The 22,633-nt window shown below is 42.5% G+C and overlaps 2 protein-coding genes across 2 annotated transcripts in view; both read right to left on the minus strand.

The window, feature by feature from the left end:
- Positions 1–4,594: 4,594 nt before the first annotated feature.
- Positions 4,595–19,077, minus strand: MMP27 (matrix metallopeptidase 27). Its single transcript, XM_007075967.2, has 10 exons — positions 15,971–19,077; positions 14,934–15,172; positions 13,689–13,837; positions 13,471–13,599; positions 10,365–10,526; positions 10,069–10,189; positions 8,648–8,778; positions 7,443–7,602; positions 6,336–6,439; positions 4,595–5,126 (listed from the first exon to the last, which is right to left on the minus strand). The coding sequence occupies exons 1-10, from the start codon at positions 16,070–16,072 to the stop codon at positions 4,891–4,893; spliced, it is 1,533 nt and encodes a 510-aa protein (XP_007076029.1). The 5' UTR covers positions 16,073–19,077; the 3' UTR covers positions 4,595–4,890.
- Positions 19,078–19,929: 852 nt separating this feature from the next.
- Positions 19,930–22,633, minus strand: part of MMP8 (matrix metallopeptidase 8) — a 13,724-nt gene continuing 11,020 nt past the window's right edge. The window contains exons 8-10 of the mRNA XM_007075966.3: positions 22,624–22,633; positions 21,624–21,727; positions 19,930–21,469 (exon numbers count right to left, since the gene is read on the minus strand). The exon at positions 22,624–22,633 is cut by the window's right edge and continues 144 nt beyond it. Coding sequence (XP_007076028.2) covers positions 21,366–21,469; positions 21,624–21,727; positions 22,624–22,633 — 218 coding nt within the window. The 3' untranslated portion in view covers positions 19,930–21,365. The remainder of the gene's footprint in view (positions 21,470–21,623; positions 21,728–22,623) is intronic.

Consider the following 22,633-nt stretch of genomic DNA (forward strand, 5'->3'; position numbering starts at 1 on the left):
AAATAAAACCAAGATGTACGTGGTTGACATAAATGACTTCGTGTACTTTGGAGAGTTCTGCTTTGTTTAAATCTGGGAAGCTGGGGGCTGGTGTTGCCCTGGTCCTCATCCCTGTTCTACAGACGTGCCCCCATGCTAACGTGGACAGTCCACCAGTGGGCTCGAGAGCCGTGGTATGTCACGCAGGATGAGAGGCAGGCTCTGGGCACACCGCCTGGAGAATGAGCCCCCAGCAGGACCGATGTGCCCACGTGCTAAGTGCAATTGCCATGGGGGTTGGGATGTCCCACACCATTTCTCTTTAATCTGTTAATGACCAGGGGTCAGTTTGCAATTTCTTCTCATCTCTCTGTGGGTCATTGCCCGGGGGACCTAATCCAACCCGGTGCCTGCACACAGAGACAGGATTTGATTTGCCTCCGAACTTCAGACCGAGCATCTGATTGCCGACGGCACATCTGGATTTTCTCGTCAAGGGTTTCGTGGCCCCAGTGAGGGGACGTTCCGTTCTTCCAGATGTTCGGAAATAAAAGTTGGGTTATACGTGACTCCTGTGTTGATAGCACACCACACATCCAGTCACCTCCCATGCAATCACCTCCCTCCAATCACACATCCTCAGCTTATGTCTCGCGGCCACCAAGATCCTCGACTGAGGCAGGAGCTTCCTAGTCTGCCTCCTGCTTCTCTTTGGCTCCTACAGTTTACTGTAACAGGGCAGCCAATGCAGGTCAAATAATAGTAATGTTGCTTCTCCTCTTAAATCTCTGTAGACTCTAAAAGTCTATAGTGAGCTATGAGACCTTATAAGATCTGTCTCCCTGCTGCTTCTACAACTTCGTCTCCTTCCCTCAATCTCCTTCTCTGACCCCAGGTTCTCCCGGGTCACAGGAGCCCCTTCACTATTCAACTCAGCCTCAGGGCCTTTGCACTGAACCATTCTTCCTGGAGCGTTATTTTCCAGAGACATGGTTTGCTTACTGAGCTCCTTCAGATTTCGGGCTCAGGTGTTCACGAAGGGCTCTGGGCAGTTTGTCCCCAAACACCCCACATGTGCCATGGCTCACTCAAAGTATTAGTCACGAGTCGGTGGGAAAACAAATCACTGAGTATCTGACCAAGCTCTTGATTCGCCTCAACTCCTGATGCCGCATGCTGTACCAATTGTGGACACTCTTGACAACTCTGAGCCTGGATCTCTTACTATCTTCATCTCACAGATGGAGAGACTGAGGAACAGAGGGCTCAGTAACTGGCCCCAAGTTCCACAGCTGGTAAGTGGAGGAACTTAGCCGCGAGCCTAAGCACTCTGGCTCCAGAGCCCAGAATCTTGTCCAGCCTCCAATCTAGCAAAGGGAAATTAACATGCTTTCTTTATGGAGTAAAGTGAACATGTATTCTGGTTCTCTTCTCTAGGAGAGAAACATACCTTGATAAATTGCTTTGCCAAGAAAGGGGAGCCCCTAATGGCACCTTTAAGAGATAATAAAACAAAGTTACAGCTTCACTGCTTTACATCTTAAAAGAAAAAAATAATAGAATTGTGGGTTCCTCATAGAGCACAACAGGGCAGGGGTCAGGCAGAGGAGCAGGGGCTGGGTGCCCAGAAGTGGCTTGGCCAAGGGACAGTAAGAATTAGAATGGTTTCTCCCCAGTTGCTTGGTGGATGGTCTTAGAATCCCCATAGGAGTTTGGAAGTCAAGTTTATTTCAATTTCAAAGACTGAGTGATATCATCTGACCTCTGGGTTATTCTTATAAATGTTTAATATAATTCTAATAGTCATATATATTCCTTGGAAAACTACTTTTAGATATTCCGTTGGGTTTAAAACAGGATTATTTTTATAGTTGTGTCTTGTTCTCACCTGTGGACCAATATTTTTCTTGAAAATCAAGGAGAAAGTAACTGCCTACAGGCAAATCTGATGATTCCCAAATTATAATATCATGGGATCTATAATTTAATATATAATATATAATATTATACTATATATAACATATATATAACATATATAATATAACATATATAACACATATAATATAACAAATAATATATCACTGATCTGAGAATAGGTGCAAGGACACAAAACAAGCTTGACCAACATCTGAGATTCCACTAAGCAGTATGCCACACCATTCTTAAATTTTTTTAACTTTTATTTATTTTTCAGAAAGGAAGAGATAGAGCATGAGTGGGGTAGAGGCAGAGAGAGAGAGAGGGAGAGAGAGAGAGAGAGGGAGAATTCGAAACAGTCTCCAGGCTTTCAGCTGTCAGCACAGAACCTGATGCAGGCCTCGAACTCGTGAACCATGAGATCATGACCTGCGCTGAAGTCGGATGCTTAACCAAGCTTAACCAACTGAGCCACCCAGGCGCCAGCCCCCTCGCCCCTGCACCACTCTTTTAAATTAGTGATACTGAAGCAGAATTAACATATAATAAAATTCACTAATTTTATGCCGAGTGTCTAAAAATATGCTCCATAGTGTCACCATCACCATATTCATGACATGGAACATCTCTGTCACTTATGGTCCTTTGTGTTCAGTCCCTTCCCCTACTTCCAGCCTCTGCAGGCAGCAATCAGCTTCTATCATTTCAGTTTTGCCTTTTGTAATTTTTCATATAAAAGGAATCATATGATATGTAATCTTTTGTGTCTGGGTTCTTTCATTTTCCAAATGCTGTTGAGATTCATCCACGTTGTTGCATGTGAGTTTTACACTCTTTGGATGTACCACTCTTTACCCGTTTACCGATCGATAGACACTTGAGTTGTTTCCAGTTTTAGCTCTCATAAATAAAGCAATCATGAACTTCATGTACTTCCATTTATATGACTGTGTTTTCATTTTTCTTGGGTAAATATTTAGGAGTGGGGTCTCTAGGTCACATGGTAAGTGAATGTTTAACTTTATAAGGATTAGCCCAGCTAGTTTCCAAAGTGGCTATACAACTTTTTATTCTAACTCCAAGAGAGTTCCAGTCACTCTATCTCTTGTCAGAACTTGGTATTTTCAGCCTTTTTCATTTGAACCATTCTGTTGGGTATGTAGTGATGTCTCACTGTGGTTTGAATTAGTATTTCCTAAATGATTAAGATACTGAACATCTTTTTATGTGTTTATTTGCCACTCATAAAGCAAATATGTTGCTCATTTAAAAAACTGAACTGTTTGTCTTCTTCTTTTTGAATTACAAGAATTCTTTCAATATTCAGGATACAAGTATTTTATCAGAAACATGTTTTGAAAATATTTTCTCCCAGTGTGTGGCTTGAATTTTCATTCTTTTAATATTTTTTGGAAGAGCAAATGTTTTAAATATTGATGAAATTTAATTCATCAATGTTTTCTTTTATGGCTCATGCCTTTGGTGCCCTATCCAAAAATCTCTGCCTAATCTAAGGCCACAAAAATTTTTTTAAAACTTTTTTCTTTTAGAAGTTTTATATTTCTACTAGAAGTTTTAGAAGCTTTAAGTTTCTACTAGAAATCTGTGGTTCATTTTGAATTAATTTTTGTGAACTGTGTGAAGTAAGGATTGAGATTCTTTTTGTCTGTATATATGGATATTTGATTATTCCAGCACTAGTTTTCACCAAGACTAGCCTCGTATCTACTATATTCTAGGTATTAAGCTATACTTCTTAAAATTTTCTTTCTATTTTGAACATGTGATAGCTCTTTTCTATATCCTTTTCTAATAGGGACCTGGGAACAATGAACTCAAGTTGGGGGGTGGAATGTGGTTGTAGTAATTCCTGAGATTTTCTCTGCATATTTTCTATCAGCTGGTATCTGCTTAATCTATCATCTCATCAGAATCAAATTCAACTGACATCCTCTCATCTTCTGGGTCAGAAAATTCATTAAGAGCTTATTCAAACATTTAGTTTTGAGGGTGTAAAGGTAAAATCTAAGCATTAAGAATTTAGAAACTCAACAAATAAGTGGTGTAGCAGAGAGGACAGGAGCTTTCCACTTATAGGTTTAGGCTCAGGTGACAGATAGATTTTCAACATAGGGAGGAAATCTCTAAATTTCTTGTACATGAGATCAGTGTGTGTAAAATCTGATTTTAAGCTCTCTAAGGAATGGTTACACGCGTTGGCCTATGCTTGGGTGGTTGGCTGGAACACCACTTTCCTGCTTCTTCTAGTTTCCTAATTGTTGGGGGAGCACCTGTTGTGTAACACCTCCTGGGTTTCTCTAGGTGATCACTCCTCTTTGGCAGGTGGAATAACTTATTTATTAGTGAATTTGGGGGCAAAAACTGGGCACGTGTGGCTCCATCCTCTTTCTTTCTCTTTGGGCTCCATGCAGCCTATAGAGGGCTCACATTCTTGTGGGGATGTGCTTCTTTCCAGTTCTTCCCATGACTTGAGTCTATGTCTTATTCTAGAATTTGATATTAGAAAGCTAGCTTGCCCACAGTTACAGTTGCTAACCTATGCTCTATCAGTAAAAAAGGTGCCATTTTGCTCTTAGGATTGAACGTTATTTCTCAGTGGGTTCAGAGCACGGGTACAGACGAGGGTTGCAGTTTATGCGGCCTCTCCAACTGCAAAGGTCCAGACAAAATAGGATGCTAAAGATTGGTTTAATAAATGTCTGTAGTATTTAGTTATTATAAGACACATGGCTTACTTATCCAAGTCCACAAACACAAAGTAGGCTTACGATACAGTGCGAGTTTTGCTTATACATCATAACTTCCTGTAAAAAGAGTCAGGCAGCTCAAAGTATGTGTTGAGTCTTTATGCAATAGATATTTAGAACCAGGTTGGGCAGCTTACATTCAACAACAGTTCTATTCCACTGTCAAGCAGAGTTCAGACGAAAAGACCTCTTGAGGTTTATTTTAGGTCTATGAATTTATTGATAACTATATATATTTTTTTAGCACATGAACAATACTGAAAATAAGCAAGTTTACATTCGTACGATAAAACATCTCTACTCCTCCGGAGTGTACTTCTTCCTCACTGACACTAAAATCAGATGATGAGTTTAATCGTTCTTTGCACTGAAACCAAGTATTGGTTTTCATCATTCTGGTAATGTTCTTTGCCTTAGGGTCATATTCAAACTGCTTTGATCCACGGAAGAAATAGAAGAATCCTAGAGAGAGGGGATCATATGTTACCTTGCACAACTATATAATGGTTCCACACTTTTTAATTGAATGGGTATAGAATAAAATAATTGGACATTATGGAGAGAAAAGAACCTTCTACAATAATAGAGATATATTTTATTTTACTGCTGTCACATGAAAAACGTTATTTTTATTTTCCCAAGGAAGACGCCAAGGTATGAAACATGAATGTCAAGGGAGTTACCACCTTTCTAGCCAGACTGTGGTTCATGCCAAAGGTTCTCAAACTAGGTTTCAAAACAGTGTCTTAGCGAGCCACATATCCTGTGGATATGGCCTTGGGCCCTACATCCTCATTTTCCTCGAGTCATTCTGCTCCATTTTAAGTATTAAAGCTTTATGTTAGATTTATCTGCAATAAAAGATGGTGTCACTCAGAAAAAATGTAGACTCCTGCTCACTCCACGTTCTAGGTTATGGTTCATTGTCAAAGTCTGAAGATATACCAGCTACAATGGTACATTAAATTGTGCAAGGTTCATTTAAAACTGTAGATTTCTGGATCTTACCCACAATTCTAGATCTTTTTTGGAAACTCTGAAGAATTTGTAGTTTCTCACACAAACCCCAAGTGTGCACGTTAAACTATGCACTAAATAGTTTGAGAGTCACTGTTCAGTGCATGTGCTTAGTCATTTTTAACACATAGAGCTTTTCAAACTCTTCAGGGGGTGTCTTTTAGCGACTATCTTGGATCAATGGTAAGTAAAGTTAATTTTGGTACTTTATGCATAGATTTGAAATAGTATAATAGAGAATATCATTTAGGACTTACTAATTCAGTTTGTGAGAACGTCTGCCTGGTTAGAGTTTATTATTACATGCGCTCCAGAATAGTAAAATTACAGGGGACCTGGGGGGCTTGGTCGGTATCTGACTTTGGCTTAGGTCATGATTTCATGGTTCATGAGTTCGAGCCCTGCATCGGGCTCTGTGCTGACAGCTCAGGGCCTAGAGCCTGCTTCGGATTCTGTGTCTTCCTTTCTCTCTGCCCCTCCCCCACTTGTGATCTCTCTCTCTCTCTCTCTCTCAAAAATAAATAAACGTTAAAAAAATTTAAAAAAAGAATAGTAAAATTACATTAAAATGGAAACACCTACGTTTCTGCGCTACCTTCTTTCACATCCAGTAAAGTCTTCCAAGTATCCTAAAAGTTAGGCATTGATGCTTACCTTTATACTGGAAGGCGGCATCAACTCGGAGACCAATTCCTGGGAAGTACTTCACCACCCTCCGTGGGTACCCTTTGTCCATGGTTTGGGTCGCTTCATCAAACCTGGATTCATGGGTTTGAAAGGTTTACAGGGGATCTTTGCTTGGTGGGGAGGACTTAATCCTTCACTGCTTGGACTCAAATTGGGATGTGGAGAGGAAGTAGCCTCTAGTAGAGGAAAACTATCAGGTCAATAATTAAAATAATTACAATAAATAATTACAATTAAAATAATTAAAAACATGTTGGGGCACCTGGGTGGCTCAGTTGGTTGAGCATCTGACTCTTGATTTCGTCTCAGGTCCTGATCCCAGCCAGGGTGGTGGGATTGAGCCCCACATCGGGCTCTGTGCTGAGGATGGAGACTGCTTCAGATTCTCCCTCTCTCTCTCTCTCTCTCTCTCTCTGTCCCTCCCCAGCTCTCTCTCTCTTTCTGAAAATAATTATAATTAAAAATATATCAAAAATTATGTTTGGCTGAATCTTTTGTATTGTCTTGAAAACAAGAAAAGATGAGGGATAAAAGCCACATCGTTAGGCAGAATGATGCTATCCTGGGGAACTATTAAATCAAAGTATGGGCCCACAAGAATCAGACTCATAACTACAAAGAACACACTGGTGGTCACCAGGGGAGGGGTGGTGGGTGGGGGATGGGAGAAGAGGTGACGGGGATTAAGGATTGCACCTGCTGTGATGTGCACAGGGTGATGTGTGGAAGCCGGAATTAAAACAAAACAAACAAACAAACAAACAAACAAAAAAACCAAATAAGGACTCAGCTTGGAGCTTTCACAGGTTTTCACTAGATATGTTTGTGTTATTGGCAATTTGGTTGGCTTAACAAGCTTTATTATTTCATCTTATCTTTATTTATTTTTTTTTTAAGCTGGAGAAAGATCTTCAGACTCACTGACACACTCTTTTGTTTGGTGAATGTCAGCCACCCACATAATTGGCTTTAAGAAGCCTCTAGGTGAGTTCTATTTCTGCCTGTGTTAAAGTGAGGCTATGTGGATATTTTTCTGCAGAATGAAATGAAGGGGTTGATTGTCTGTAAACTGACCTCCAGCACCAGATGCCCACAAAGAAGTAGGTTTTTCTTAGGCTGTGGTCACAGACAGCCGCATCGATTTTCTTCACATGTCTTGGGAAGCCAAGTGTATAGATCGATTTGGGATAATCTGGCAAGACTGCATATCCTCTGATCATCCAGAAGTTGTCATCTAGGAAGAGAGGACGTGATTATCTTATCCATTTCCTAGAGGGAAAAAGAGCTGTCTAAAGCAGTTTGAAAATAATGAATGTGTCATCTCTCAGGCTCAATGCCTAGAGATTTAGTGATCTTATGTCTCCATTTATTCTTACTGCTTTCATGAGCTGCTTTAATCGTTAGTTTTACACAAATAACATCCATCTACAGTTAATAGTGTTCATGCACGTGAGTGTGCATGTCAACTGGTTTCACTGTATTGATCATTTCTCTAACTCTGACAACTATGTTTGCACATGTTCTCCTAAATTTCAGCCTCCAAGGATTCTCAAAGGCAAGTAATCTGATGAAATCCAGATGAAAAGTAGCAATGCTGAATTAAATATAAGATTCCAGTTAAATTTGAATTGCAAATAAACAGCGACTAATTGGGGGCGCCTGGGTGGCTCAGTCGGTTAAGCGTCCAACTTCGGCTCAGGTCAGGATCTCATGGTTCGTGGGTTTGAGCCCCGTGTTGGGCTCTATGCTGACATCTAGCTCAGCGCCTGGAGCCTGTTTCGGATTCTGTGTCTCCTCTCTCTGCCCCTCCTCAACTAGCACTCTGTCCCTCAAAAATAAATAAATGTTAAATTTTTTTTAAAAAACAGTGACTAATTTTTGGTAAAAGTATATTCAAAATACTGCAAGGGACATACTTCTACTGAAAACATTATGTGTTTTATCTGAAATTCAAGTAATCTTGTGCTGTTATTTGCCAAATCTGGTGACTGTAGTGGAAAAGGAATATAAAAGGGAAGTGGGTTACCTTCATTTGGTAGAAAAAAGATAGTTTTTAGTTTTTACCATGCAGGTTTCTTTTAGCTCCCATGCAATTGGGATGATGTTTGTCTTCACAGTCACTGAGAACCCCTGGGTAGTTTTTCTTTACAACAGGTACCCAATGTCACGGCAGAAGCACTCTCCCTTTGGCCCGTGCATGAATATTATGTTCCTGGTACCAGAAAAGCCACTGACCAGTTCAGGCATCCAGAGACACAAACTGTGATGGGCAACGTTACCTTTAAAAACTAGAATCTTATCTTTGGGGTTCTCATATGCAGCTTGAATATCCGTTGGCAGCAATGGCCAGAACGAAGAGATTAGTTCAAATTCAACGTCAGTGATGTCATAATAGATCCTCCATACGTGCCTGTGTGAAACAAAACTACTTTACACATGCAGCCTATACTGCAGTGAAAACACTGTAAACCTAGGCTGGTCTCTTATTTAACTGGCTAGCATTCTCATCAGATAATTTAGAGCATGAACACAATTTTCCTCGGCAAATTTAGGTGGGTGTGGGCTCAGTTCTACCCTTTGGACGGTCAAGGTCAGGACATGCCTTTGTGCCCACTCTCCTGGGTGCTTAGAGTAGCAACCTACCCACAGAAGTGTCAATTCTGAGAGATCAATGGCCTCATTTTTGCCAAAGCAGCAATACTCAAGATTTGAAGGCAACACCAAGCATTCTAAGAGGAACTCACGGGTCTGATGTTTGCTAGAATGAAGAAATGTTATCAGTGCATGCTATAGTATTTTCTCAGATGTTCCCCTCTGGCTGTAAAGCTCTGAGTCTACGAAGGAGACCCACAAAGCCCTGACATTCTGTTTCCCTTCCCACACTGGTGATCCCTCCCTGAGACCCCCAGGTGGCTGCAGCTTCTGCTGTGAGGAGCATGTCATCTGAGTGCTGTGTAGTTGTGGGTGGAGGCTGACAGATCTCAGATACTCTGCCATTGTGCCCATACCCTTGTGAGATGGTCTATGTCCCAATGCTTGGTCTGGAAATACAGTCACAGTACACACAGCTGACTTACTGTGTTGCAATTCAAGTCCAGTAAGTTAAGCACGGCGAGAGAGAGAGAGAGAGAGAAGAGAAGAGAAGAGAAGAGAAGAGAAGAGAAGAGAAGAGGAGATTTCCTACTATAGCCACCACACTGAGGCAACATTAAGGAATGGTCTACTCAGACAGTGTGAACAACTGTCTCCCTAAGTAGGAAAAAGACCTAATTTTTATCATTTGGTGATTTCCAGAGGGTAAATACTCCAACCATGGGCAGTTTCAAGCTACCAAAGTGAGGTGAAATGGTTTGCAAAAGTCCCCAAAATTTAACGATTGGCTCCTGAGATGGTATAGGTCAGCTTCAGCACCGCTGAGACTGGTGTACTATTTGAGCTAAGAAGTCTCTGGAAGTGACTCTACCACACCTTCTTATACAAAGGCAATGAAAAAAAAAATGCTTACGAACACTTAAAAATTAACTTACCAAACAAGCAAGAGATAAATACACATCATAAAACATTCAAGTGCTATGGGCAGTTATAAAATGTAAAGGAGGAGGAATGTGTTCTCACTATCTGTGATTCTCTCTTCATCCCCAAATCTCTTGGAAAGAAAAATATTCACAGGAAGTTGAGGTGTTTAAGGGAAAGGGTTTACCTGCCTTTAAAGAACATTACTTCTCTGCGCAAAGTGGTGATAGCATCAAAAGTCAAATCAGGGTCACAGGCATGGGGGACAGTGGGTTCCTTTGGCTTAGCAGATGCCTTAGGTAGACTCCCTTTGATGAGAAAAGAAACACCACAGTGAATTAAGAAGGCGTGTGGAAATACCTACAGAAGGATCTTACTCAAGTATTTTCTTCATGGTGATATTTCAAGAAGTGATTTTTTCACTTCCCTTCTGGAAAGCTTCCTATTTAGTTCACGTATATTCAGATTTATGATGTTGCTCACCATAGATGGATTGGATTCCACTGATATCATCCTGAGAAAGCGGGTATTTGTTAGGATCCAGGGAGACATAATTTGGGAACATCAAAGCTGTCTGATCATTGGAGTGCGAGAGCCCAAGTGCATGGCCAAATTCATGAGCCGCCACAAGAAATAAGTTGAATCCTTAACAAAAACAGGAAAAACATAGGTATATGGGTCAACCAAAAGGAGAAGGGTTACATCTGAGACTAGGAAGTAACTGAGGGGAAAGAAGAAAAGGCTTGCCATTGCGGGGATAATTCTCATATGCACCATGATGTATCTGGGAAATGTTTCCATATGAGTAATTGGTATTAGTCATATCATGGAGAGATATGACCCAGAGCAAGTACATGGCAGGAAGCAGGAGTATCAGAAATGGACCCTATGTAGAAAATAGAGGGGCGCCTGGTGGCTCAGTCAGTTAAGCATCTAACTCTTGATTTCGGCTCAGATCATGACTTCACAGTTGGGTTCAAGACCCACCTTGGGCTCCGCATTGACAGCACGGAACCTGCTTGAGATTCTCTCCCTACCCTTCTCTCTTCTCCTCCCACCATGTGCACACACGCACACTCTCTGTCTCAAAATAAATAAATAAACTTAAAAAAACAGAAGCCACCAGTTTTTGGTTGTTGCTGGGCTACACTGTATGAGATCACGTATCTCCTACTTGTATCCTTCAGAGGTTCCCTGCTGCTGTTGGATCAAGTCCAAAGATCTTAAATGGCCATTTATGATCTAGTCCCTGCCTTTTTTCCGGCCTCACATTTTATTTCGTATTTCATGAGCTAACCATACTGAATCATTTGCATGTCTCATTTGTGCCATAGTCCTTATTTTTAAAAGTGATTTAAATGTTTACTTGGAGGGGGGCCACGGGGCTCAATAATGATCCATGAGATCACGACCTGAGCTGAAATCCAGAGTCACATGCTTAACCGACTGAGCCACCCGGGCATGTTTCTTCTAATCTCTGTATTTTACCACCTACATTCTGTCTACCCATCCTTTGTTATTATCTCCCCCATCCTTTGTTTGCCTAGCTCTCCTACTTGTTGCTCAGGAAGCCCCACTAGAGTCATCTCCTTCATGAGGTTTCTCTTATCCCTCCACCTACTATCCAGTGTTTCCATAGACTCAGTGTTTAATTGTGTCATAGCACATACAGGACTGCATGAAGCAACCTTTCAGTGCAGGGACTGTGTCTTAACAGCCTTTTACTACTGGTGGTTACTAAACTACCTATCAGTAGCAGGTGCTTAATCATGGTTGCTGGATCTCCAGGTGTTTGCATGAAAGAATGTTTAGATGAGCTCCTGCACAATGCATCGCCCCCCATCCCCCGTACTTCCCCATACTAGAGGGCTCGCCATGCATGGTGAAATTGCCTTTTTATCCTGCTGTCTCTCCCACTGGTCTGTAAGGTTCTAAAGATAACACTGTCCTTGGACTTGCAATCAAGCCTATGGATCCTAAAGAAAAGGCTGAGCCTTCTATGATGGAGCCTTGTCCAATGATGTTTGCACAAAACAAACCTGGACCGGTCACGAATTCTCTTATGGTTCTTCATGCTTTTGTGCTCTGGCCTTTGCTGGCACCTCTTATCTGGCTGGCAGTGTCACTGGGTATGCTTTTGGACAAGACGGGACGAGTGACTCATTGAAAAGATAACTCACACTCAGGTCATCTCAATGAATTCCAAACCTTTCTCCTGGTTTTTCAGACACTATGTTGTCTGTGTCCCATTCACCATTTCAGCCTGGCCTTCTGCCACAATCCTGGTACATGAGTTGGTTGGGTTATTCTGTCCAGAACACTCTCTATGCCACTTTGCTTTCTGAGTTCCTGCTTAGCCTTCAGTGCAGGCTTGGTATCACTTCCTCCCCTGACCTCTGTGTTTGGGTTCAAATTTCTTTTACATGCTCCTACTACACTGCCATTGTTTCTTCTATCTCAGTGTTGGTCAGACTGATTTTAATTGCCAGTTGACAGTGTGTGTCCCCTAGACTGTAAACCCCTGAAGGGCAGGGTCTGTGTCTTGCACACTAACATTTACTCCATTTGTATCATAGTGGGTGTGGAGTAAGGGATTTTTGATTGACTTCATTTACCAAACACGTGGAGCATCTATCACGTGCTGATTTGAACAAACTATGAAATTGACCCACAGACTATCTGGAGTTACTTGGTCAGGACTGAACTGTGATCTTGTATACCACACATAAAGAGAGCCATAGCCTTGCTCTCCTGGGACCCTGGAAACCAGACACCAGACCCAAGGCGACTGGAGTCAATGACAGAAAACAACGGGGAGAATCTGAGAGTTTACGGAGAACTGCTCCTTTGTTGGATGCACGCACGTTTTCTGCAGTAAAGTTTTAGTGTTTGTTTGAAAAGTAATAAAATATTTCTTATTTTAGTACCAGGCAGGTGTTTTAAAGAAATAAAACCAACACAGTTGCTCTGAAGGAATAGTTTGAATGTAAAGATTAGGGTCAACTTCCTTCGCAGGAAGGAAGTTCATGCTTTTAAATAGACCTTGTACAGGCCGTGAACTCACGCACCATCCTTCGATGACTAACTCAAGATGACCACCTCCCTAGAGTCTTCTTCAATCTGGAAGCCACAGATGACTTCTACTATCGGTATAACACACAGCACACTGTGCCTTGTGGGGTGGTTATGTGGTCTGGGCCTCGCACCACACAACATCATGACCTCTGAAGGGCTGGAAACTTTCTAGTACAACTTTGTGGTCCGTCCGATGCCTTGCACAGTTCCAGGCACATAGTGGACCTTCAGGCGTTGTGGGTGTATGAATGGATGTATGAGCACAAGAAGAATGCGCTGATCACAGCAGGATGAGCAACTTTGGGAGCGTGTTGTGTGGATAAGGCCCTGACCTGTACAAGCACAACTGTCTGAAAGGATACTGAATACTTTCATCAATGTCATCTTGGAATATGGGAAACTGGGGTGGGAGGGGGTGGAATTGAGAAGTAAAAAGCAACTAATTGCACAGCTATTCGTTCCAGGGATTGTGCGGAATGATAAAATTTTTGTTCAGGAAGAAGATGGGACTCACCTGCTCCATCCTTGGTCCAGTTTTCATCCTCATCAAAGTGAGTGTCTCCACCCAGACCCAGCCCGGGAGGGAAGGCGTGGCCGAGGACCCCCAAGGGGCCGTCGAAGTAACGAGGACACCGACCGTGGACTGAGACACAATTCACAGGGGAGAAGGTCAGCCTCTTCAAATCTCCAGAGATGAAAATAGGCATACTTTTCTGTCTGCTGTACCCTTACCTCGGGTCCTAAAGGCAATCATGATGTCTGCGATCCCCCTGGAAGTCTTGGTGAATGTTAGTGGAGTAACCCTGCTCCACACTTCTAGGCCATTCCTGATAGCCTCGTCCACGTCTGCTCGTGACATATCTGGAGTGTAGTTTACGATTCTTAAAAATTTCAAAAATAGACCAATTGGTGGTTACACATGCACATAGGCACACACAGACACAAAGAAAATCATTTCTTATCGATTGTATGCCGCAGTGACTTCTAGTATTGTGCTATTGTTGCACGTGTATCATAATCATACTTTTCTACTTTCACAAAAGCTATACAACCCAGTCCTCCCATCTGCCCTATTGATCAGCTAGTCTTCTAGCACTTTACAAATGGGGCTCAGAGAGGTTAAATGACGTCCTTAAGATCACCTCCGAAGTGGGAGAGCACTAATGTCATGTCTGTGCTTGCTGTGGACATGGGTGTATTACACAAACATTTTAAACAGATTGGAGGTTTGTTTTCTCAGATGCCTGTGGAAATCAGCCTTGAGCATGTGTCTCAAGAGTCTCCCTTGAGAGCCTTAAAGAATTACTCACGCAGAAAAAGATTTTCCTCTTGTTTATACTCCCTATCTTGCCAAGCCTAGTTTTATTTTAATTCCTAAGACCCAATACAGTGAAGGAAGAACTAATCCTCTCTAGGGTCTATCAAGAGGGCCCTAGAGCAAAGTCAAGGCCACTGACTCATGTCAGAAGCACGCTTCATCCTCTTCCTGCCAATGAGCAGCCCCCTTTCCTCGACATGCCTGAGGGCAAAGTCCGTACTTCACACCGGGGTCCATCTGAGACCCGAAGGCTCTAACCCACCTGTGTCCGTGACATGAACTGGCTGTGCCCCAGGCTCCTCCCATTCTCTCCTGATCATACTCCACCTGCACCTTCAGCCATCTGCAATCAGATGGCGGTGCTTCTGGTCCCGCCAAGGAAGCAGCCGAGGCCAGAGACAAAAGCAAATCTGTCAGAGCCAGTCTGCTGGTAAGACTGACTATGGCAAACAACCTTCTGTTTCAGTGTCTCTGTTTGAGGTGGTCCTCAGAGTGGTGCCGACGTCCCAGTTTTGTGGGGAGAATTGATATAAGTGACATCTGGGAAGGGCCAGGTACCTAGCAGGTGCTTGGTAGAATAAACTCGTATTGTTATTGTTCCTCGCAGATTATACCCCAAGGTCTTGGCTTAGGGGGAAGTGAGTCGGCGGAGTCATTACCTGTATGTGAGGTTGTGTCTCCTCCACCCCGGGAGAGTGTAGCCATACTGACCCACATCAGGCACGCCACACCTGGGTGTCGTCATGATTGCAAGAGTGTTTGAGTCCAGCTGTCCAGTCACTGTCAATCCAAAAAATGCTTGCATTTCCCGAATTTTGCCATCTATGAGAGTCCTGTTCTTGCTTTGAACAAGATGACTCCCTTCTATTTCAAGAGAGTAGAACTGGTTGAGATATGCCTGGCCAAGGAGACAAAAAAAAAAAAAAAAAGGCACAGACTACAAGACAGCAGATCTGTATCTCAGGATAAAACAAAATTGCCTGAAACCCTTTTGGGCAGTGGTGGGGGGTGGGGGGAGAAAGAAATAAGGAGCCAGGGAAGGAAGGAGCCAGATGGGGAAAGAAGAAAGGAAGGAAGGAGAGAGTCACCCTGTGTTTTCCATTTTCAAGAAGTGGCCGAGCTGTGTGTGACCAGAACCTTCCAAAGCACACAGCCTGTCATGCTCCAAATCCCCACAGAGGACGATCAGCTTCTTTTGCTTGGTAAATGACCACACATCTTACCCATTTCGGCTGTTACTTTCACTTATACTCCCTATAAATTTTGTTTCCTTGGGACAAATTCTAGAAGGATACGTGGTTTTTCATTTGGCAAATTTAATTAATGTAACCAAACATGGCAAATTCACAGGACTGATCTTTAGAGGTAACGTCCAAGGCAATGTCTTTTTCATGCATATGGGGGTAAGCGGTCTAGAGTTAGAGCTGGGCCCCCCTGGTTGTACAGAGATGTCCATTTCTCCCAGGGGCCACCCTCTTGCTCCTCCCTCTGTCTTTACTTGGAACCGTCATGAGAAATGGTGGCAAATCTCCTTCCCCACCCCCATCCCACCCCGCACACGGTTACTTGGTGTCCTTGGAGCTGGGGGAAAGTACAGGAATCTTTTGGAGGAATTTGCTGTCTTTTTAGGTTCCAAGACAATCGGTACAATTCATTTTTTACAGATAGCCGACATCAACATTTATGGAGACAGTACCTGTGCCAGGTGCATGTTCTCCTCAGGGTCCATCTTTCGGGCTGTAGGAAACGCAGAGGAAAATGTTACACAGAGCAAAAACAGAAGCAGAAGGCTCTTCATTCCTCTCTCTTTTCAGTTGAAGCCTGTCTCTGTTGCCACAGAATTTAGAAAACAACAGTGAGACGTGGCATGAATTGGCTTGTATCGTTATTTAATTCATAACAGGCAAGGACCACTTGCCATGAAGTGTGTCATGATATGCTTTTTTTTCCCCTTAGGTTGACTTGATTTTGCAATCATGATCTGCAGTTGTTTTTTTTTTTTTTTTTTTAGTAAACACAATCATTGCTCGTTACTGAATTGAATAGGACACCAAGTCGGCCTCCAAGTTACTTTTGTCCTTGTGAAGTTGGGAGGTTTTCCTATGTTCGAAATTCTTGAGAGTTTATAATTTTCTTTTGAACGAACCTTCCGAATATCTTGGATAGAAAGGGGTCGTGAAAGGACACGGGACTCAGGAATCAGATTACCCTAATTAACTAGGACAAACTTCACATGTTCGTTGGGCACCTGTATTTGCCTGTCACCATAAATGGAAGCATGAAGAAGATACTGTTCCAATCTCGTTGGAGAATTCAGACATACACAGACGTGAATGCCAGACACAGGCAAGTGGCAAAATGTACAGGGAAGATTCCAGAGCTTGAGAAGGGTAGGGGGAGTGGGTCGCCGTTAATGGAGGTCCTGGCTGCAACAGGCAGGTGGGGCTTCCGCTGCATCTTGAAGAATGGGTACGATTTGAACCCCAGAGAGGATGTGTGGAGGGAGGCCATAGGAAGCAGGTAGCACAGCAGAAATGAAGCGCAGGAAATCTGGCCAATGGGAGCAAATATATGTGTAGACAGCCAAGCGAGATGGGGGTGGTTGGTCTAAGAAAGAGTGCAAGGAAAATGAATGTTTGGAATCTTTTCATGCCTCAGAATGTCCCTCATTCCATCCTGACACTTGATCGAGGGTGTGTCTGTAGAATTTCAGGCTGAAATAAATTTTCTGTAGAACGTGGAAGGTAGTCTTTCCTTGTTTTCTAGAATGTGCTATTGTTGCTGGGGAGTCTTTTGTTCTGATTCTTGATATTTTTGCTTCTGAAAAATGTTGGAAATATTCTCTTTATGCAGATATCCTAAAATTTCATAATGATGTCTTTTGATGTGGTTTTCCTTTTTTCTTTTCTTTTTTTCTCTTTTCTTTTTTGCGTTAACATTGCTGGGCGTAAGCAGTTCTGTCATTATGAAAACCTCAAGGGCACTTTCCTATGTTATTTGATAATTTCTTCCAACCCGATTTTCCTTCCTCGTTCTGGAATCCATATATCTATCGGACCTCTTGGATTGAATCTCTTTGCTCCTAATATATCTACTACCGTTTTCTGTCAACATTATTTCCCAGCCCAACAATTATGTTTCTTATTTCAGCTGTATTTTTAGTTTCCAATGTTCTCTGAATATTTTACTTACTCTTTCTTTTTCTCACATTTTTAAGTGGTGTTTGGATGTAAAATATGGCTTATCTTTTGAGAACTTATAGTATTTTTAAGTTTATTTTGACATCTTCTTTTACTCCCAGAATTGCCTCTGTTTCTTCAACGTTTCTTTCTGGGTGTCTGTGTTTAACACTGGAAAATGTTCTCCCGTGTTTGGATCCTTTGTGCTGTGCCATCTATTCAAGAACGAGAGAGCAGAGAGCGGCCGGGAGGCTCTGGGAGCACGGCCAGGACTTACGAACCGATGACCCTCCCTGCGGGGAGGTGGGGTGTGCGCCAGACACTTCGTGTGATGCATTAGTTGGGCTAAGATTTGGTTGAACATACGAGAACTCAAGGTGACAGATGATTCATAAAATAAAAGTTATTTCTCGTTCACGTAGCAGCAGTCCGGGTTGGGAAGGGCAGGACCTGTCTGACAAGTCCCCACCCCGAGGACGCAGGCAGCATCCACATCAGGACACTTCTCTCTCCGTGCAGCGCTCCGTGGTCCAGGCAGCTGCGTAGGCTCCGACCATTGCGTCCGCATTACAGGGAGCAGGAAGGAGGACGGCAGAGAAAGGAGGGTCCCCGTCTCTTTCGAGAAGCCCATGCAATAATCTGCTTATGCATTTTGGCAAGACGTGAAACACTGGCCCCATGTGGCTATAAAGACCATGGCATCTGGTCTTTTAGCTGAATGCGTTGCTGCCTCCAATCCAAGTGGGGTCTTAGGAGGCGGAGAAAGGTCACGTAGGCTGTTAGCAACATGTGCCACCTGGAGATTTCTACAGTGTCACAATCTATAAAGCTTCCTTCTTGGGCGTTACATCTCTCCAGAGAAGACTTCTCCAATTTCCCATCGTTTTAAGCTCCCACCAACAGATGTAGGAGATGTCTCTGGGACCCTTTCTGCTTAGTTCCCAGGGCACATGACATCCAGGAGCCGCCTGTGAGGGAGGGAAGTGAAGGAGGAGTGCGCCAGCCTCCCAGCCCTTCGAGATGTGAACAGTTAAAAGGGATTGGGTTGGCTTCTCGGGGGGTCCAGCTGGAATCGAGCCCAGAATGCCCATCGTAGGAAACTTGATCACACGTATTTGTACTGGCTTTTCTCGTCCACCTCAGGCTGCCTGCCTCCCCACTCTTGCTTCCTGGGACCACGTCCCCAGTGAATTAATTGCAGCAACATCTGGACTTGGGCTTTGGTTTCAAAGAAATTTAAAGGAGATAAAAAAATAACCGCATTAAGTTCTAAGCTCAGATTCTGGCAGCTCTTAGGTTAACTTCAGTTTAACAGCCAGAAAATACCACATATTGTCCAGAAGAGAACTATAAAATGAGAAGCAATTTTGGAATTCTTTGTTTCACTTCCTATAGCTGTTCACTTCCTAGGACTCTGTGAAATATGGTTAAAGAAATAACAAGGAACTCAGTTCTGCTCTCAAAAATGTATAGTTGGGCCAAGAACCTCTCATAACTAGTTAGCGCAACAAGCAGGTGTTCTGAGAGGAAGCTCCTACCTCCATGCCTGAAAAAACAGACGTAAGAAGTCTTAGGAAATATGATAGTCTGAAATGGACTCTAATGTTAAAAATGAAATACTCTGTTCTGGGTGACTCGGTTGATTAAGCGCTCGAGTCTCCATTTTGTCTCAGGTCATGATCTCACAGTTTGGGAGGTCGAGCCCTGCGTCGGGCTCTGCATTGACAACACAGAGCCTGCTTGGGATTCTCTCTCCCTCGTCTCTGCCCCTCCCCAGCTCTCGCTCTCTAATAAATACACTTAAAATTTTTTTTTAATGTTTTTATTTATTTTTGAGACAGAGAGAGACAGAGCATGAGCAGGGGAGGGGCAGAGAGAGAGGGAGACACAGACTCCGAAGCAGGCTCCAGGCTCTGAGCTGTCAGCACAGAGCCTGACTTGGGGCTCGAACCCACGAACCGTGAGATCATGACCTGAGCCAAAGTCGGATGCCCAACCGACCGAGCCACCCAGGCGCCCCTAATAAATACACTTTTAAAAAAATTAAAAAAAAAATGAAATACTCTGTTCTTACAGGTTCTTTTGCACTTGTTATATTGACGCAATGAATTACTCTTCTCTCTCTCACTTCCCCTAGCACAGTACCTGGGGCATGTCTGCGATTACTTACTGTTGAATGAATGAACGAATGGAATGACAGTACGTCCTAGTTTGTTTTCTCATCTCGGAAAGTAAGTTGAGAAAAATGTGCTGACATATTTGAGGGAATTTGTAAAGAAAATCGGATCTTTACAAAATATTTTGTAAATGAAAAGGGTATCTGAAAGATTAATGTCAATGTAATAATTCTGGTAAGACAGTAAGTGCCTGCAAATATAAAATCTGCTATTCCTTTTTATACTTTATATGAACCATGTGGTAGCATCTTAAGAAATTATGGATCACAAGTCAGTCATTTAATATAATTATTTTAAATGCATTTAATAATTTTTGAACCAGAATAAGATACCAAATTCTACTAATTATCTGTGGGATTTAAAAACTAGCAGAATAAGAAAATAGAATGTGCTGGTAATAAATATAGTTTACAATGCACTCATTTAATGTGTGATAATCTGCATTACGTTCTAACAACTGCCGATATGGTGTTATAATGATCTTGATGTCTTGGTTGGCCAGTATGGTCCCTGAAGTCCTACAGTTCCTGGTGGGAAAGAACCATTATCAAATGTATGCATCCGAGCTCAGTTTAATTTAGTGAGCTTCACAGTATTTTGTGCCCAGCACTGTTGTGTTGGTGCGGTAAATCCCACTTACTGGTAGCAGGTGCCCCCCAGAGTATCCCTGGAAAAAAAGAAATGGGGAAGAAGAAATCCAACTACTAGCCCTTTTGCTTGGAATCTAAAAGGACAGAGCAGGGAGGAGGCGGAGGAGGAAGTGGTACTGCCCTTCTTGCTCCTTTCCGGGGGAAGGTGACAATAATCAACTTTGTCATTTTGTGTTGACTCATTTTCTCAAGTGCAGATGTTCTGTCCTGGCTGCTGGACGGACTAGGGCTGCCAGAAGGAAGCATCACAAACTTGGTTGCTTAAAAAACAGTTTATTCTATCACAGTTCTGGAAGCTACGAGTCTAAAATTGAGGTGTTAGGAGGATAAAATTCTTTTCTCTGAAGGCTCTGAGAAGGATCCTTCCTTGCCTCTTGCTGGCCTGTGATGGGTGCTGGCCGTTGTTGGCATGTAGATGCATCATTCCAGGCCCTGTATTACCTTCACGTGACCGTCCCCCTCAGTGTGTGCGGGGACCCTCTTCTTCCGGGACCCCCCTGCTCCAGGATAACTTCATTTTAACTAACTGCATCTCCAAAGACTCTAGTTTCAAACAGGGTACATTTATAGGCACCTAGGACTAGGACTTCAATATCTCTTTCTTGGAGGGACACAATTCAACCCACCACATGGGTCAACAGGATTTTTTTCCAAGACTGGAAAATAGCACCACGTTTTCAGTAAAGGCAAGAGGTTCTGTTTACGTTGTTCATGAGCTCTATGTCTCACTGGAACCCAGTGCTGAACGGTACATAGCAGATATAATTAAGACATGTTTAAGGAGCCTCAGGTATATACGAGCATTCTAGAAGTCAGATAAGTAACAACATAGTGAGCAATGAGGTGACCAGGAAGGCTTCATCTCTTCTCCTGAGCTGGAATAGGTGAGAACTAAATCAGCCCTGTAGACGCTGGACTACTCCAAATGCATTTTCATGGAAGACAGGCCCAGTGAGGACAGTGACAGCAGACATTACTTATGGGTGAGAAAAGTATAAATAGGACACAGTAAAATGAATTTGCAAACTAGACTTTCCTTCCATTCGCAGGAAACTGACGCAGACACGTGTGACTTTGCTTCAGCGTTATCTGCAGTTAAGCCATCTATTGCTTCTTTGAACCCTAGTAATCCTGTGAGCGCTAAGATCAAACGCATAATATGCGGGTCCGATGAAGAAGAGGAAGACGTCTGCCCAAAAAGCAAAAAAAGATCAAGGGTTGAATTAGCTTGTAGAAGGTCTTAGACATTTTCAATTAAAATTGTTCCGATACAACATTGAAACGTAAACGTGCTATTTTACGACTGTAAACAAATTTATTATCAGGGTTTTTTTTCTACTTACGATTCTGCTGGAAAACTGCATCAACTCTACTTTCTATTCCTGGAAAGATGCTTGCTATGTTTTTGGGATAACCCGTTTGCATGGATTCTCTTTGGTTATCGTATCTGATGAAACAAAAATGTCCCATGTATCAATATAGTATGTAATGATAACAGTTTTATTTAAAGTACAGATACTTTACAAAGTGCCTTCACCCATGTTTTCTCATTCAGTCTTTGTTATGTCTTATTTCCTGGGCCTAAGAATGGTTAACTTTTTTCTACCTAAGGGCACATTCCTATTTAGAAAATAGGTGGGTCGCATTAATTCTAAAACAGGGTTTTGATTGCTAGCACAATGTTATTTTCTTTTTTACTTATTTTTATTTTTTTAATGTTTGTTTATTTTCAAGAGAGAGAGACAGACAGAGTGTGACTGGGGGAAGGGCTAGAGAGAGGGAGACACAGAATCTGAAGCAGGCTCCAGGCTCTGAGCTGTCAGCACAGCACCCGACGTGGGGCTCAAACTCAGAAACTGTGAGATCACGACCTGATTTTCAAAAAGAAAAGCTTGTATTCCCTGTGGATTTACTTAATTGGTGCATAACCAGCCTTCCTCCCTTCCCTCCTCCTCTTCCTCCTCCCCCCTTCCCCCCAGTAGTGAGGTGATAAGTCCAATGTGGACAGCACATTTTTCAGGCCATCCAAACAGCATTTTCTTGAGTGTGTTAGAATTTAACTCATAACAGAATTAGTCTTTTTCTTTGCATCCCTTCCTGGAACCATATTAAGGTTTGCTCTGTTCCCTGACATAGAATCCTCAATACCATTGTGAAGCTTTTTGACTTTATAAAAATGACATTTTCAAAGGCCATGGCAACACTGATGATTTTATGAAAATAAAATGCCTATGAAAGATCACCTGGGTTTTTTTTTAAATCCTCAGATCACTGGTTGTTAGTGGTTGTAGACAAGGTAAATACAGATTTCAACCTCTAACCAAAAAAAATAGTTTACCTTACCTCCATAACT

The sequence above is a fragment of the Panthera tigris genome, chromosome D1, assembly GCF_018350195.1.
Source record: "Panthera tigris isolate Pti1 chromosome D1, P.tigris_Pti1_mat1.1, whole genome shotgun sequence".
Classification (NCBI taxonomy): Eukaryota; Metazoa; Chordata; class Mammalia; order Carnivora; family Felidae; genus Panthera; species Panthera tigris.